Genomic DNA, 15,977 nt, shown 5'->3' on the forward strand with positions numbered 1-15,977 from the left:
TTCGGTTCATTTTTTTCGTTCAAATCCCATTTACTGAACATTGTGTCGCAATCTGGTAATCTCAGTTTCTGTAGTCTCTTCTTTGGAGCCCCCGTGTTCACTTCACCACAGATCCTCATCGCAGCATTGATCCTTCCTTGGCGCTATTCTCACTCCACAAAGGCATGCACGGAGGCGAGACCTTTCATTCGGGTCCCAGACAAAGCCTTCAAATAGACCAACTGTCATGAAAGCAAACCGCTTACTGGTCAGCTCGGCTTTCTTTCGTTCCTCGCTCTCATTACAGTGTCAGCAGCAGCTCTTCTGCTCTGACATGAGTCTTTCCCTCTGGAATACTTACTTGCTGCTCCATTTCTGTGTGTTTTCAGAGCTTATGACTCCATGAAAGCTCAAAGTTATCTCTGTTGATTATGAATTCATCTCATTTCTAATCACATTAAGAAAAAACCTGGCAGACCATTTTACTGAAACAAAGTTTTGGTATTTGGCAAAAATGATGCTACAGAGTATGAAATATGTTTTCATAATAGTGTATGTGTTCCTGCTCTTACCACTGGTGCTACGGGTTGCACCGGGCCATTCCAGTCATTTAAACAGGGTCATCTATGAGGAGAAGAATTGATGACGCCTGTCTTCCTGTGAATTTTTGTCCTCATTCCTCTTCCAATGGTCATCCCAGCTCTGTCTAAAAGCCCTCTGAAACCCGCATGTCCCATGCTGTGGCAGGTTTGTGGCTGTTGACAGCTACTGAGCAGAATATCTAATGGCTATGTTCTATCCTTGCCCTCAGTTTGGGTCCTTCTCCTCTTTTCAGCTGCTGATCTTCATGTACTTTTGTAGGAGTTTTATTACCTTTGAGATCTCTGTCCTTCTTTCTAAATTTGATGGAAGCCAGTGGGGACGTTCAAGAGCAACGTGGGGAGAATGGGAAAGGCAGTCAGCTCCAGTAGGGTTCCTTTGCATAAACATAGGTGGGTAATGCCATTTTAGATACCCTCTGCCTCTGGTTGCTTCTCAGGAAGGCTGCAGATCTCCTGTCAGTCCTGGGTGAAATTTCCTAGGCCGGCGTGGGTATCTCAGATACCCTGGGATGTTCTTTAAATGGCATCAAATACCTGCTTTTAGGCATCTGAGCGCTACCCACAGGGAGATGGCATGGTTGTTTAAAGCTGCTTTCCTTAGGAAACTGGCCAATGAATGGAGGAGCATCAGTAGTATTGTAAATCTTAGTGGGCAGACATCGTGGAGGAAGAAATGCTAAAATTTAGGTCTGGGATATGGAGATTGTGTTCCCACTTTTTCAAGATTGCAATATACATGGTATACAAGTTTTCAGGTGATGACTCAGATTACTCAAATTAGAAGCCTTTTTCTGTCCATTGTCTGTGTTAGTCCCTTAAACCTGGGTGAGCATCTACTTTAGATAACTAAAGTAAACACTGTGAATACTCTCCTCAATGCTGCTTCTCCCCTGTGTGTTATTTTCTAATGTTTTGCTTCAGTAACTTGTGCGTCCTGTAAAGACTTAACTAATTCATACATGAAAAAAACAGTTAATGAGTTTCAGTGGGTGGTATATACTACTGTTTTTATTAAAACTTGTGAAGAATGTGTTCTGTATAAATGAGATGTATGCAAACATGGTTTCCTAAAGATTGTTTATTTGAACTTTCTTTGCAGTGGTTTGGTGACCTTGTGACTCCAGTTTGGTGGGAGGATGTGTGGTTGAAAGAAGGTTTTGCTCACTATTTTGAATTTGTTGGGACAGACTACCTCTACCCAGGGTGGAACATGGTAAGTCTGTTTTATTTTGTTAATTTGGAGACTCCACAGAAAAGTTGCTCTGCTGTTTTACTCCTGCTTTTGTTATAGACAGGGACTGCTGAAAAATACCAAATGATGCATGCAAGTATCAGATGTCCAATGAAGCAAAATCACTAGGTGTGAAATAATTTGACAGCTTTCCAAAAGTGTAATCCGCAATTTGTTACAAAAGAAATAAGGTCATGTCTATCATAGCCCAACATTAAAATAACTGCTGTCTCTCTGCTCAGAAACATTTTGGATTAAAGCAGTTATGATTTAACATGGACCGTTTTTGAAAATACTCAGAATATTGAATTTTATCCACAAACACCAGATAAATTGGAAAGAAAGGTTTGGCTAAAACATACTGTAAAACTCAGCATATTTTTCTTCCAGTATTCTGTTCTCCTCTCCCTGAGTTTACTCGTTTTATCTTCCTGCTATTATTTAGTCATCTAGCAGTACATACTAAGTTAGAGATGAGGCAAATGAATTGAGAATTAGGTTTCAATATGAACATGCTTTGTCAGCCGGTGTGCAAATACTGGAGCTCTCTGAGGGCAAACTGGAAAGGCCATGCTGGGACATTCTTTCGGAGTCTTTCCATTATATCACAGCTAGTCAGGTCCTAGTTTATATAAACCGCTGTAGTCTAGAAACATTGTGCTTATAAGAAAAATAAGAGATACGAGACCTCAGGACAAGGAAATTGTGTGAGAGACCATATTGAAGGTTGCTATATAGATTTTCTTGTCCTTTGGAGAATTTTTTTCTGTTTGCTATACTTTTGTGTTTGCACATGTTTAATTATGTGGCGAAGTGCTTGTTAAAAATACAGATTGCCTGATAGAGATTTGTTGTAGCTTGAATGTTTTGCGTAAACTCTTGCGTACTAACTTCTGAAATGGTTTTTCCCATTTCTGGGGGATTTATTGAGTATTCTTATCCCATCAAATTTTGTGTGCCGTGAAATGAAGATGCTATAATTATGAGTTAAAGCTCTTTTTTAAAAATAGTTGTATACAGGTACTCTTGCTTTAGGTACGCTTCTTGTGAAGTTTGAATTCTTTGTAGTATTTTAATTTTTTCTTTCAGGTGTCAATTTTGGTTTATAATTGCATTATGAAAAGGAAAATAAATCTTTATCTGAACTGACATCTGTCTTGCATAGGTAGGCTTGTTGGGTTTACCTGGCTTTGGCTATATTAAAACTCATTCTCTTCATCTCTATGAAAAACACATCCTGAATTACAATGTAATGATTCTAATTATGAATGCAATGAAATCTGGCAGGCTTTTATGATTTTAGCCTAGTGAAATGTCAATAGATGACAACGTTTATACACTGAATTTTATCTTCAAATCATCAGCCATTTGTTCTTCACATAATCAGTTTAACAAATCCAGAATAACTTTGCTTTAGAAGTCATTTGGAATATAGAATATTTGCCTGAGATTTCTGTGGAATGAATATAATGTTCACTGTTATGCAAATGACATGCCCATCATGTGAAATCCCGGCATCTTAGCAGAATACAGGCAAAACGAATGGGTTGAACAAGGTATGACAGTTAAACTGGGAAATCAGACACGTGCTGAATAAATTAGGATTAACGACAGTAATACTGCTGCGCCTGAAAATATATTCATCTGTCAAGTTTTTCCTTAAATTAAAAAGAAGCTAGACAGAAACTTTTCATAAGAACTTGGATATCATTGGCCTTTGATATAAAAATAACCATACTGACATATCATAGATATATCATATTAAATAATTAGAAAATTGGTGGCAAGATGGAACACTTGATGAGTTTCAACATGCTGCATTCTTTTGCAGTCGAGAGTAGGAATCAATACTGTGATGTTTCAGCCTTATTACAGAGATTTTAGGAAGGAAGCAAAAGCTACGTTTACGGGAATTTGGCTTGTTGGATATTTTTGTTATCAGTATAAAGTGCATTTGCTGTTTAGATCATAGTGACATTTGTAAACTTGAAAAAATAAAAAGTGAGCATTTATAAAAAGAAAAACTCTTCCAAACAACTTATTCTTTTTTTTTTTTCAAAAGTGAAGGATACGGTACAAGCATCATGAATCAGTTGCAAAAACAAGAACTACAAACCTTATTTTCTGTACTGGTAGTTAAACAGAGCAATATTCCAGCATTCTGGGTGGTGTTTTGTCAGCGGTAATTCATACTTGTGAAATAAAAATAAAAGATGTTACGGTGTATGATACTACAGCTCTTTGCATCAGGAAAAGGAGAGTAATATGCCAAAATCCTCTTTCTCTCAAAAGAATTGGGAAAGTTAGACAGTTAGCTTCTTTCTCTTGTAGTTCTGAAATGTTACCCTTGAAAGTTTCCTCAAGAAGCCATGGCCTAAAATGTCAAATTCATCCTATTTTCAGTTTACTAAAGATTTTTTTGTCACCTTTTCTTTTGGATAAATGTAGAATCAGAAGACTGGTAGTCAATTCCAGAAAAAGGACTTTTGTCTGGAAATGCAACTTGGACAATATGGATACATCTGAATTAAATGGATCTATCCACAGCTTCCTGCCTAACCTGTTGGATGCTTATAGGCTACAGGCACGTAAGCTTTCACCAGTAAAGCTCGATAAGCCCGTAAAGTTTTGCTAAGTACTTGTCTGAAGATTCTTCTCTTCTAGCAGAGCTGAGCATTTTTCAGTGTCCATCTTATTTGGCATTCACAGACCTGGGGGCTGAACCTGAGACTCTCGAGGGGAGATATCCATTTAGGTGTGTTCACACAATTATAACTTAAATCAACAGCACTGAGTTCTGCAAAAAACAGAGCGCCATGGGTTTTATCTGAAAGCTGTTTTCTGGCTTTTCCTTCTCCTCTAGGTTATTTAGCTTGCTTAAACATTTCTTCCTCCTCTGAGGTTCTTGATTTTATCAGCTTTTCTTCAATTGTTTTATAAACTCCTCCTTTACTGCAGGAAAGATGGATGGATACGGTATTGACTGAAATGCCATGGAGCTGTAACACTTTATTCAGCCATTCAGCAGGTCCAGAATTTCTTGTCTTGTCCAGAAGGCATTTACGTACTTCATCAGGCTTGTATAATCTTAATGAGAAAGAAAATCCAGTCCTTATTAAACGCTTGCCATCCTTATGCCCTGGATCCTTCTATTAAAATTTTGGGCGAAGAACAGAATGAACTGAGTCATTCTGATGGAACGGTCCATTATCTGTTGCAGTTAACCTAAGATACATCAGAACTCTCCTGAGGAAATGGACAGAGTTTTGCTGGTTTTAAAATAGGAAGGTGAGCTTTCTGTACTGAGATCCTTCATGGTTCCACCACTGTTCTTAATATCCTTTTTGAAATTTAAGTTACGTCAGATCAAAGCTCAAAATTTTAATTTCCTTCCCTCAGCTGAAAAATAAGCCTCTGCATGTTACTTTTTACCTCTTGAAAGTGAAGCTACCTTTGATTTTGCAGGAAATATGTCCCTACAACAGACTCATTAGACATTTGCCATGGAAATGAAATCACCATTCTTCCCATTTCAGCCTCTTGCCTTGCCTATCCCGCAAATTAGGGGTTCTTTGGAATTCTTATTCTGAAATGTTACAAATTCTTATTCTTAAATCTCATTCTTCAATGTCTTGGGAGTTTAAACAATTGTTACTGTGTTGTCAGGATGGTTTTAAAAATAAAGATGGCTCTTCAAGCTGTCCCCCCCCAGATATCAGAGACATTCACTTGATCATGTGTGCTCAGTCATCTGCATGTGGATTCCCTGGCTGTTGCTACTTCATGACTTAGAGGTGAGGTTTCTGTTGTTAGAGGCTTACCGTGTAACTGTTTGGTTGTCTTTCCATGCCATCAAAAAGCAACAGCAGCTGGATGTGAGTTCTTGAGCAGTAAGATCTTACGACTGATACAACAAGGTTATCTCACCTCTGTGGAAGGTGCCTCTGCTAGTTTGAGGATCAGAGAAAAGAGAAAATTACAGCAAAAACTACATGCTGGTAATTCCCACTTCATAGCCCTGTCTTTTCTCATCTGCCCTGCTCACCTTCTTTCAGAGGCCCATTTGCAACTATATATTCCGTCTTCCTCTCTGCTTGTTTCTTTTATTATCCTGAAGTCCTTTGTATGTGGGTTTGTAAAGGAAGGAATTCAACCGTGGCTTACAGATCCAGGAATTTATTGACTGATCTTTTGCCTCCTTATTTTCTGGTAGAAGGAACCATCATGTTTGTCCTTGAATGTGTCTGGTGTTGGGGTAGGCTTTGAGGACTATGACAGCAGGAATTACTGGCATGTATTTTCCCTTTCATCCATCAAACGAGCGTCAAATACTTTAGCAGTCAGTACCCGGCTTGATGCTGAGAAAGCATTTCACAGAGCCCAACTGCCTTCTCCCATTTCTTTATTACATAAAAGTTAGCTTTGCTGACAACTTTATTGGCTGAGTCAAGGTGTAGTACGTCAGAGATAGGTTTGAATCCTCTACCTCCTCTGTCCATTGAGGATCTGGGATAAGGTCTCCCACTTCCTTGTTTGCTCACTACGTTTGTAATTAAGGATGGTCATATTTGCCAGAAATTTCCTTGGTATTAAACAATTGTGATTAAAGTATTTGGAGTAAAATTTTGTGTCTACATGGCGGGGCATCTTTCATCTTCCTTAAAATGAACCATGCTTCCTTCACACTATCAGGTTCCACAGTCTAGACGATCCTGCCATTACTACAGGCAGTTGAAAATAATACAGAGGTTGCATGTCAACATTTCTATTTTAAAAATACATGCTGCAAGAAAATACCTGTGCCTAAAAACATTAATAGGAAACCATTTAAATGAACTTCATTATATTAAGTACTTGAACATCATGCAACATGCTGCCCAAATTCTTGATAAATGATCTTAAATGCCTATCTTTCTCATTGGCTAGATTGAAATAATAAAAGTGAATTCGGCCATTAGACACATGTATATCTTTAATGTGCTTTGGCTCATATTGCCTCCTAAAGCATTTGTCTCCATCTGTACAGCTTTTTTAGGCATTGTTTGATTCATAGAAAACTCAGAAAATGATTATAAGTTTTGAAGTAGACTTAAGACATGGGCCTTTTTGATTTATTTCATTATTATTTTGGCATTTCAGATCTGAGCTGTAGCCTGCTTGATCCTTCTGACCCAACATCAATATCATGCTGGGTCAGCATTGAGAGAGATTCAGCCTCTCATTTTTTAAATCTACTTTCATCTCTTCTTTTTTGGTTAAAGGCTCCCCATGCAGGTGTAAAGTAAGCCTTTAATTAATACCACATGGGGTGTTTTTTCCCCCAGTAACTGCTCAGTGAAGTCAGTCCTTGTATGAGTTTCTGTTTTAACTCAACTATGGGGGAAGCTTTCAATGTAAAATTAACTAGAATCTCATGTATAATTGACTTTGGCAGGAAAAAAAAGATATATAAAAGGTAAGCTGCAAGATCTTCTGGTTGCTAATTACTAGTCCTTTTTCAGTATACCAGTTTAGAAATCCTTATACTAAATTTAGCTTATAACTAAGCAAATAAATTTCCATCTCCACATGGTCTTTCTTAACAAAGTTTCTTTTTTTATGCTCTGGCAAGGTGGATTAATATACAGGATTCTTAACTTTAAGTAGTTAACTCTTAACATTTAGAGATCAGACATAAATTAATATCAACATTTAGACGAAACATTTATTCAAGAGATTGAGTACAGGTTTGGAGAATGTCAGTGTCTCTTCTTTCTTCATGTCGTTATCTGCTCATCTTGAGAGAGCAGTTAAAATGACATTATGATGAGAGCTTTAGGGTCATGTGAGTTCAAATCTCCTGAGCTCAGGGTTAGATGAAGCTTTGGTTTCAGAAAGAAACTTCAGTCAACTGGCTGAATTTTACATAATTTTGAATTAGTAACCACTTTGTCTTCGGTAAAAATCAGAAAGAAACTTTATGGCAACTTTTGCCTCAAGGCAACGACTCACTGTACGGTGGCTCTACCAAAACAAGAACACGCACTTCATCAGGAAGTATCATTGATACTGGAAGTAAAATGGCAAAGCTGTAGCTGTGTATTTGAGGGCATCCTTACTGAAAGACTTTGCTTTTCAAATTTTCAGTTGTCCTGAATGTGCTGCCACTGTTACTTGGAGCACAAGCTGATAAGTAATTTTTGGTGTGCCTGCAAAACGTCTTTGATTCCTTCAGGACTTAGCTCACTGAATCTCATCACTTTCAGGCTGATACAGAGTCCAGGTGTGCAAAATCCATCCAGCAAATGTTAGAGCACCTAAAAAATGTTCTCATTGATGGTGATCTCTGGCAGATGTTGCTGGAAGTTGAGTCAGTATACCAACCACACCTCAAAGCCACTTTTCATTTAAATATTATTTACTGTGTTTTGAAGTGAGGTGAATTCCCTCTACACCTTCCCCCCGTGGAGTTTGAGTTAGACGATAAACTTCATACTTTGTTGCCTAATGTTTTAAAATGCTCTGGAGACAAATGCATGAGGAGACAGTGAATCTTGCGTTCATCTCTTTGCTTTATGACTCTATTTCTGTGAAAGCAACTACATACAAAACATGATCTTGGGGAGTGAAAAAGGCTTTTTTTTTTTTTTTTTTAAAGCACTGGTGGTCAGTACGCGTTGTTTCTTTTTGTACCGCTCCCTTTGTTTGTACTGCACCCTCCCATTCTGCAAGCATGCATTTGGCGTAATGAATCTGGTGTACAACCAAATCAAAGCTATACCTGAAAAACAGAGGGGTGAGAAGAAACAGCAGTTGAAGTAGCTGATGAAATTGCACAAAGACTCCAAATCAACTACCCATCTCCGTGGGAATTTAAGAAGGCGGTCATGAATATCTGGTTTGGCACTTCATTGAAAAGAAAATACATAGCCAGTTCTCCTTCCTGATACTCAAAGCCGTTGGTCTTCCTTAACTACAAACTCCTAGAGCATCTACGTTGCTTTATAACAACAAAAATTGTCAGCCAGTGTGAAAATTTCTCAAGCACAGGGACAGAAATTTTGCAAGGACTTTGACTGAAAATGCAGGAAAGAGGGTTCTGAAGGTAGACACGGAACCATGACATATTCACAGATGATAAATGTAGAATGTGTTGCAGGCCTTCTTCAACAAACTATGCACATAATTGAAGCACACATGAGGAGATATAAATTAAAAAAAAGCAATCTGTAATCTGCTCAAGCTATTTTCAAAAATTTACTGTTGGGAAGAGAGAAAGAGAAAGAAATGTTGCTTTCATTTGCAAGTTCTCAGGAGACTTCCTGTGCTATGACAACTTAGTTCTGTAGACAGAAAGAACTTTTGGCTGCCTGTGGATCTTTTCTAGCCTTAAGGTATTTTATTGAACCTTACATTTCCTCGTAGATGATATTCCTCTGGAGTTTGTTAAGCTTCACCTTGAAATATATTGTATTAGGACTGAATTTCTGGTATTGTATATGTATACATACATATTGTTCTTTGAGTGCTTTCAAAATTTTGCTCCTATTTTTTTTTTCTCAGGGTGCACTTTACGTAAAAACCCAAGTATTGCGTCTTGCAAGTGCTTGTTTTGTCAGGCATGGGCGATAATGTATCTCCTTTGTATTCCTGATGACTAGTAAAGCTCTATATTTTGGAGAAGATATTTCCAGCAAGTTTCTCAGGAAAATTATTTGCAGATTTGCCCACCAATATTAAGCTTTATTCATGTAGATTTCTCTACAGTCCATAAACTGTTTGAATGGCTGTCCCAGAACAAAGGCGATGCCTTTAATGTTGAGGCCTTTGATCTCTTCTGCATACTAATTATCAGCTTTGGATTTCATTGTGCTATTCCTTTTGTTCCGCTCTTGGATGTTTTCCAGTTTTTTCATTTTAATTCTTTTCCCTGGTATTCCATATTAATTTTCAGAAATTATTTTTATGTGACTAACTTTAAGTATTACATTATTGTCATGCTAACTTGTACTCTTATATTATGCCTCAATATAATATTGTAAAATCACCAGCAGCAACCCCTTTCCATTACATCATTGTTATCCTGTTATGCCCAATAAATTTTTAATGGCTCTTGAAGGTGCAGTCTTTTCTGCCAAAAAATGTTATTTCACAATTGCTTTCTTTCCATTTAGAGGTAGATTAGTTGAATGGTGGACATCCTGTTGGAGATTAATACACAAAGAGTGACCACTACCTTTCCATAAACCTTTCTCCCTAGAAAAAGGTGAAAATAAACCAGAACTAGAAAGCTTTCTTATGCTTAGCCAGTTTCTTACTCCTGATTCTTTCTGCTATGGAATCATTTACACTACAGATCCACATTTAAGAATCTTCCATATATTTCCATAATGTGGAAGAATTGCTATAGGTGGAAAGTTTCTGACCCTGCTGCCCATAGCATTTTGTGCTGCTTTTACCAAATGAGAATTTTCACAGCGTTTAAAGGTTGGCTAAGGAGAGGAGAGCACAGAGAAGGAATACCTCTTTCAGGACAACCTTGTACCAAACAGAGAAGGTCTTACTGGCCAGGATTAAAAGAAGTCATTCCTGTGAAGAGACTGGTACTCGAATCCAGTGACCGCAGGTGTTTGGGAAATAATCTGAAAACGTAAATCTTCTAAAGGCTTGTTCATCTGATAACAGCACTTCAGTCCGTGCACCTGGAAGAATGCTCAAGAGTAAGAGGGGAAAGCAAGACGAAATAATAGGCATGTATTTTCCTCTCGACGCTGGTCTGGTCTCCCAGACTTTGACTATCCACAATGCAAGGAAGACTCTGAGGAGAGGAGATGAAGAGACAGGACTCTACATGGGCAGTAGGAAGATAAGGAGCAAGAGGAGCTTCCTGCTTGCCTTTAAAGAAAGGCACAAATTGGAGTGGAAGCACCTCTGTCCTTATTTCAGACCAGGCTTCTGCTGCTGTTACACCAGCTCCTGCTCAGAGCCGTGGACCTGCACAGCCTTGCACTTACACGCAGCTAGCAAGACTTTCCAAGGAAAGCCTCAAGAGTCACCTGAAGCCTCCTTTTCCTTATGGGCAGATCACAGCCTTTGGCTTTTCTCTTGCAGTTGAACTCCCTCAGATGAGGGTCATCTTGAACAACATTTTGTCATTGTCTCATGTCTGGCTGCAAACCTGTCACCTACCGTGTTGACAGCTTGCTGGCCTCATTAAACACATTCCAGGATTGATTTTCTTTACAATTTCTGTGCTCGGTGTTTCTTTAGTCGTGTAGGTATCATGTTAAAACAGATCGATTCCACCGTACTGCACAGGGTAAAATAACTGAGGAACAGAAAGCCCTTCTTGCGTCAGTATAAGCAGTTTGGTCACATGTGTTGGCCTTTTCACCTTAGTGCACTAATAGGAGCTGAGGTAGTGTTTCTTCAAGATAATTAAGGCGGTTTTAGTTTCTTGCTGTGTTTGTTTCCTGTTGCCTCTTCAAGCTGCAGGCTCTCTGTCAACCAGCAAGCTCCCCTCTCGCTTGCTCTGTCTCTCCCTGGAGTTATATTTGACACTCCTTTTGAAATCTGCTCTCAGAGGCTGCGTAGTGATGGGAAAAGGTGGGAATGTTTTCCTTTTAGTTCAATAAATTTAGCTTTAAATCAAGCTAAATTTAGCTTGACCTAAGAAGGTCAAGAGCCTTCTTAATTCTCACTAAAATGCAGGTTTACATGTTTGGAGGCATGCTGCTATTCCAGTTGTATCCCAGTGTGACGGTCTGCCATAAATTTGAAGGAAGACTTTTCAACTACAGTAACTTGAATAAGTGATCATGAATTTAAAATGCTCCTTTTCTGCCCTCCAGGAGGTAACGAAAGTGTAGCCTGTCCTTTTTATATCTTCCGTATTCTTCTTCTTATAGCTTCACGCTGTTTCCTACATGCTGATTTTCTTGATTCCAGGTTCTGTATTTAAAGTATTAATTTGTGATTAGCAACAGTCCTTTTAATGAGTGAATTCCAAACAGTAACAATCCACTCCCTCAACTGTTTGTCAGTTGTGGTATCCAGACTTGAATTTGGAGACGGGTGCGTACCTGTGTATGTTCATACCTGTGTGTGTTACATATCGCACTTCTGATGAAATTGGTGCCCTGTTACTGACTAATAGAGAATGTGAGTGAAGTGTAACCAAAGCATCTACAATCCTGTACACCTCAGCTATTTTCCCCTGAGTAGGATTGTCATAACTGTTTCCCTACACCTTTCCCTTCCCCCCCCCCCCCCCCCCCCCCCCCCGAAAAAGGCAGTTACTAACTGTGTATGCCTGAAAAAATTTGGAAATGAACAATAATATGAACAAGACATTACTTTTCCCTTCGCAAACCTTACCTCATGCAGCCAGCTGAGAACACTAAGAGTGTGTTGGGTAATTGGCTTTCCTGCATCCTTGTTTTTAATTGCCTGAATATACAATCAGCTCAAGGTACATTTCTTGTGCTCTGATGAATTTTAACGTAAAGGTTTATTTCCAGATGGATAAGCACTGGAACAGCTTTTCAGCTTTCGTATAAATATAATTTAAATTAACACATTGATACCAAAACCTTGCCACCCAAGAAATTAAACATAGAATTTATTATGTAATTGTGTGGTTATTTTATCTGTGGACATCAAGATGGCTTTTGAAAAAAATGCAGCATTTCCAAGAGTTTCTTTATATTATAGCAGTAGTTTGACATTAATTCTGGAACTGTTGTAATTTAGACAAAGTTTGAGATATGTCATTTCAGGGTGAAAAACACTTACTTAAACCTTCCATAATTTTTAATTCACTCTTTACATTTATTCGTGACTTGAAAAAAAGAAGTAAAGGAAGCTCATCTTTCCTGACACAGACTTTTGGATTAGAGATTTCTATATGAATGCAATATGAGGAGATTTTAAGGCATGTAATTTCTCAGCTGAAAAGGTCCCATCTACTTGCACTGTAAAAGTGAGTGCAGCACAGTTCATAGAGTGTACATGCACACTTAATTAATGTTGCTGCCAGAGTAAACACGCAGCAGTTTTGCAGTCCATGTTCATAGAAGGTGTAGAAATAAATTAGTATGTTGGATGTTGTTTGGGTTTCCACCTGCCTCTGATGTAGCTGTGACTTTGACTATGTCATTTGACTTCTATATGCTGCTATTGTCCCACTGGTAAAGAGAGGTAACAATGGTTTCCTTCAGATGGAAGCTACAAAGTTTGTAGAGCATGCAAGCTCTTGAGGAGAAAGGATTTCTATACCAGCGTTATGAAAGACAATGCAGTGGGCTCTGCTCATTGTCCAGTCCTATGTCGACCTGCAGCATGAAGTTGGCACTAAGAGCCAAGTGATTTAAACCTCACTAAATAAAGCGGTAATTTTGATACATTTTGATTCATTCAATAGTCTTTAATTTAATTTCAGTCAAGTTTCATTGCAGCAACAGATCTCAAGTCAGAGGGATCCCTGATGCTAGAATTAGTTCCTTTCTATTCCGTATACCTGTTCAAGATTGTAGGAGGTTGTGGTGGCTTACTTTCAGATCAGAAGGTCTGATTTTAGTCAACTGTCATATAGAGGCTGCCTTTGATAACTGTGCATCTTTTCTGTATTGTTGTAAATGTGTATTTGTCTCCGATATTACTGCATATGCTGTATTTCAGGAAAAGCAGAGATTTCTGACAGATGTCCTGCATGAAGTGATGTTGCTGGATGGTTTGGCCAGTTCACATCCAGTATCCCAGGAGGTGCAGCAAGCCACGGACATTGACAGGGTGTTTGACTGGATCGCCTATAAAAAGGTGAGACTAATTAAACCTATCTATATATATAGGTATGTCAGTAGCTATTACAAGTTCATGTTCCATCTGTAAAACAGATACCATTGTAAAAATACATACACCACAGTGATAGTGATTGCTAGTTGGGAATCTCTAATTTGTGTGGAATATATTTGGAATATACTGCAGTGATTTTTGCCAATTACATTCAACACGTCCAGTGTTATTAAATGTTATAAATAAACTTGGGAGGCCGTCAGAATTCAGCAAGAAGATTTAGTTTAGGTTTTTTTTTTTTACTATTTATTTTGTGTCACTGTCTGAATTGTGTTAGATGCTTTAAAAAGGAGAAGGATGTGTGTAGTCTTTGTCCTATTAAAACTCTTCAGAAAACTTGTCAAGTACTAAAGTTAAATGTAATTTTTTTCTGTTTTTTTTCTATGCATGTGAATTTTTGTTTCAGCTAGTGAAAACTCGGAAGTCACTGCTGAACAGTGAGAGTGGAGGAACTGCCTTGTGGTTTTGTGAAGGAATATATATTAAATTCAGGCAATTTCATATTGTGTTTGAATGATAGAAAGCCTTTTGGTCAGCCTTGGAACTGAACAGCTTCTGTGCAGGAGTAAGAGGGTGGCACAATTCCACTTTCTCCATCGTATGACTGGGCTTGCTGTTAGCATATGCCCAAAAGCTGGTGGTTACCATCATGCCACATGACGCTTCTCTCCTACATGGTGTGACATTTAATACTGTGCCTTAATTTCATGACCAAACGCACTTGATGTGTGACGCGGAGGCTGCTGCCTGCAGCCTTCCGCTATGAAGGCTGCACTGGATCTCTCTGCTGGTGATTGAGTAGTAAGAGTCTTTTGACTGTCACCTTTGCATTTGATAATTGTTTCTTCTGCATCATTAGCTCCCCAACATCAGGCTGCAACAAGACAGCAGCAGCATAGCACTGACTTGCCTATTAAGCCTCCAGTTTATCCAGTGCTCGTTCTGGGCTCAGAAAGAGGTGTATCCTCTCTTGGACTCGTCAGCTATTCCCAGTCAGCAGTAACTTCAGCTTGATCCTCTTCTGTGAAAGGTTCTTATGCCTTTAAGGAGGGGCAAATGAGAGTGTGTGTGTATATCTGCCCACGTAATAGGTATAGGATGTAATATGCAAACACAAAATACTTCAGAAAATATTTTAAAATGCTGGAGTTGCTCAAGAGCCCAAGTAACACTTTCAAAAAGCCCTTAGCTGGTTTGGAAAACATTACTCTGGGTCAATTAGGCTATAATAGCCAGCAGCTTTTAGCTTACTGAAGTATTCTTATTGTTTCAGTGTTTCAGTCATATGTTTACTGGTGATAGCTGAACCTCAGTAGGTTCAGACGTTTATCTCACATAAGTATCTTCATATTTCAAGCTAATTATTTTTTCTAATTAATATGATAATAGGAATATCACACAGTAAGCTGTAATACTTGACACTTATCTTTTCATCTTATGAACACTTTGCAAACATTAAGTAATTTTTGTTTACATTGGAATGATAAATAGAACAGTAGGACATATCTGTATACTGTTAGCTATTTTATGCAGGCTAATAGTATCACTCTCTTTCCTGTGTGAATTAGAGTACAATCTCTATTTTGTATCTGTCCTTTTAAAGGTTCCTTTTTTAGTGTAACAGTGGCCATGCCCAGTGGGTATGGCAACCTCTCCACTCAGTTTCTCTGATGGCCAACTCTCTCAGACCCTAGATGACACTGAATGTGTGCATATCAGGGCCTGATCCTGTAAATTTTGAACCCAGTTACCAGATCTAGCAAACCACCTTGAGGGATGGCAATGGAAGGATTTACTTACACACTTTCGTAGGTGAGGAGATTAAAAGACCCACTCTTTCACCCATGAAATTTTTGCAATTTGTCTGTCTGCTATTCTGTGTGACCATGCGTCCTTTGGTTTTAGATGCAAGCAATATCTAATAGGAAGACTGACTTCGTAGCTGCTCTTTTCACTGTTTCTGTATCTTCCTCCAGGCATGTGACACTGTTTCCTTCTGACGATAAATTAGAGCAAATTTAACATGTCGTAGATCTTACAGTTTCATTCCTATGTAACCTTGTATGCGTGCATACATAGCTTGCACTTAAAATCAACTAGGGAAACAAGCTCATTTATTAGATAGCTAGAACATTTGCCTGTTCTTCTAGCTCTCCAGTGTCTCCAATATAAGTACTGCGGTGAATGGGACATCAATAAAATCCAAACTGTAAAATTATACTGAAGGCTTTTACCTGGACAGGTGTGTGCTCAAATATTTTCAGGTGCCTCAAAGCCCTCCTTACACAGTGAGCCCTCCTGGAGGGATATTGTTGCTGGTGTTTCTGGGATGG

The 15,977-nt window shown here is 38.6% G+C and overlaps 1 protein-coding gene across 1 annotated transcript in view; it reads left to right on the forward strand.

Annotated features, from left to right (window-relative positions):
- The window catches only part of TRHDE (thyrotropin releasing hormone degrading enzyme), a 219,852-nt gene that overhangs the window by 95,296 nt on the left and 108,579 nt on the right, over positions 1-15,977 (forward strand). Inside the window, exons 5-6 of the mRNA XM_074573378.1 lie at positions 1,681-1,794; positions 13,471-13,608. Coding sequence (XP_074429479.1) covers positions 1,681-1,794; positions 13,471-13,608 — 252 coding nt within the window. The remainder of the gene's footprint in view (positions 1-1,680; positions 1,795-13,470; positions 13,609-15,977) is intronic.

This window comes from Larus michahellis, chromosome 1 (assembly GCF_964199755.1).
Source record: "Larus michahellis chromosome 1, bLarMic1.1, whole genome shotgun sequence".
In the NCBI taxonomy this organism is placed as follows: Eukaryota; Metazoa; Chordata; class Aves; order Charadriiformes; family Laridae; genus Larus; species Larus michahellis.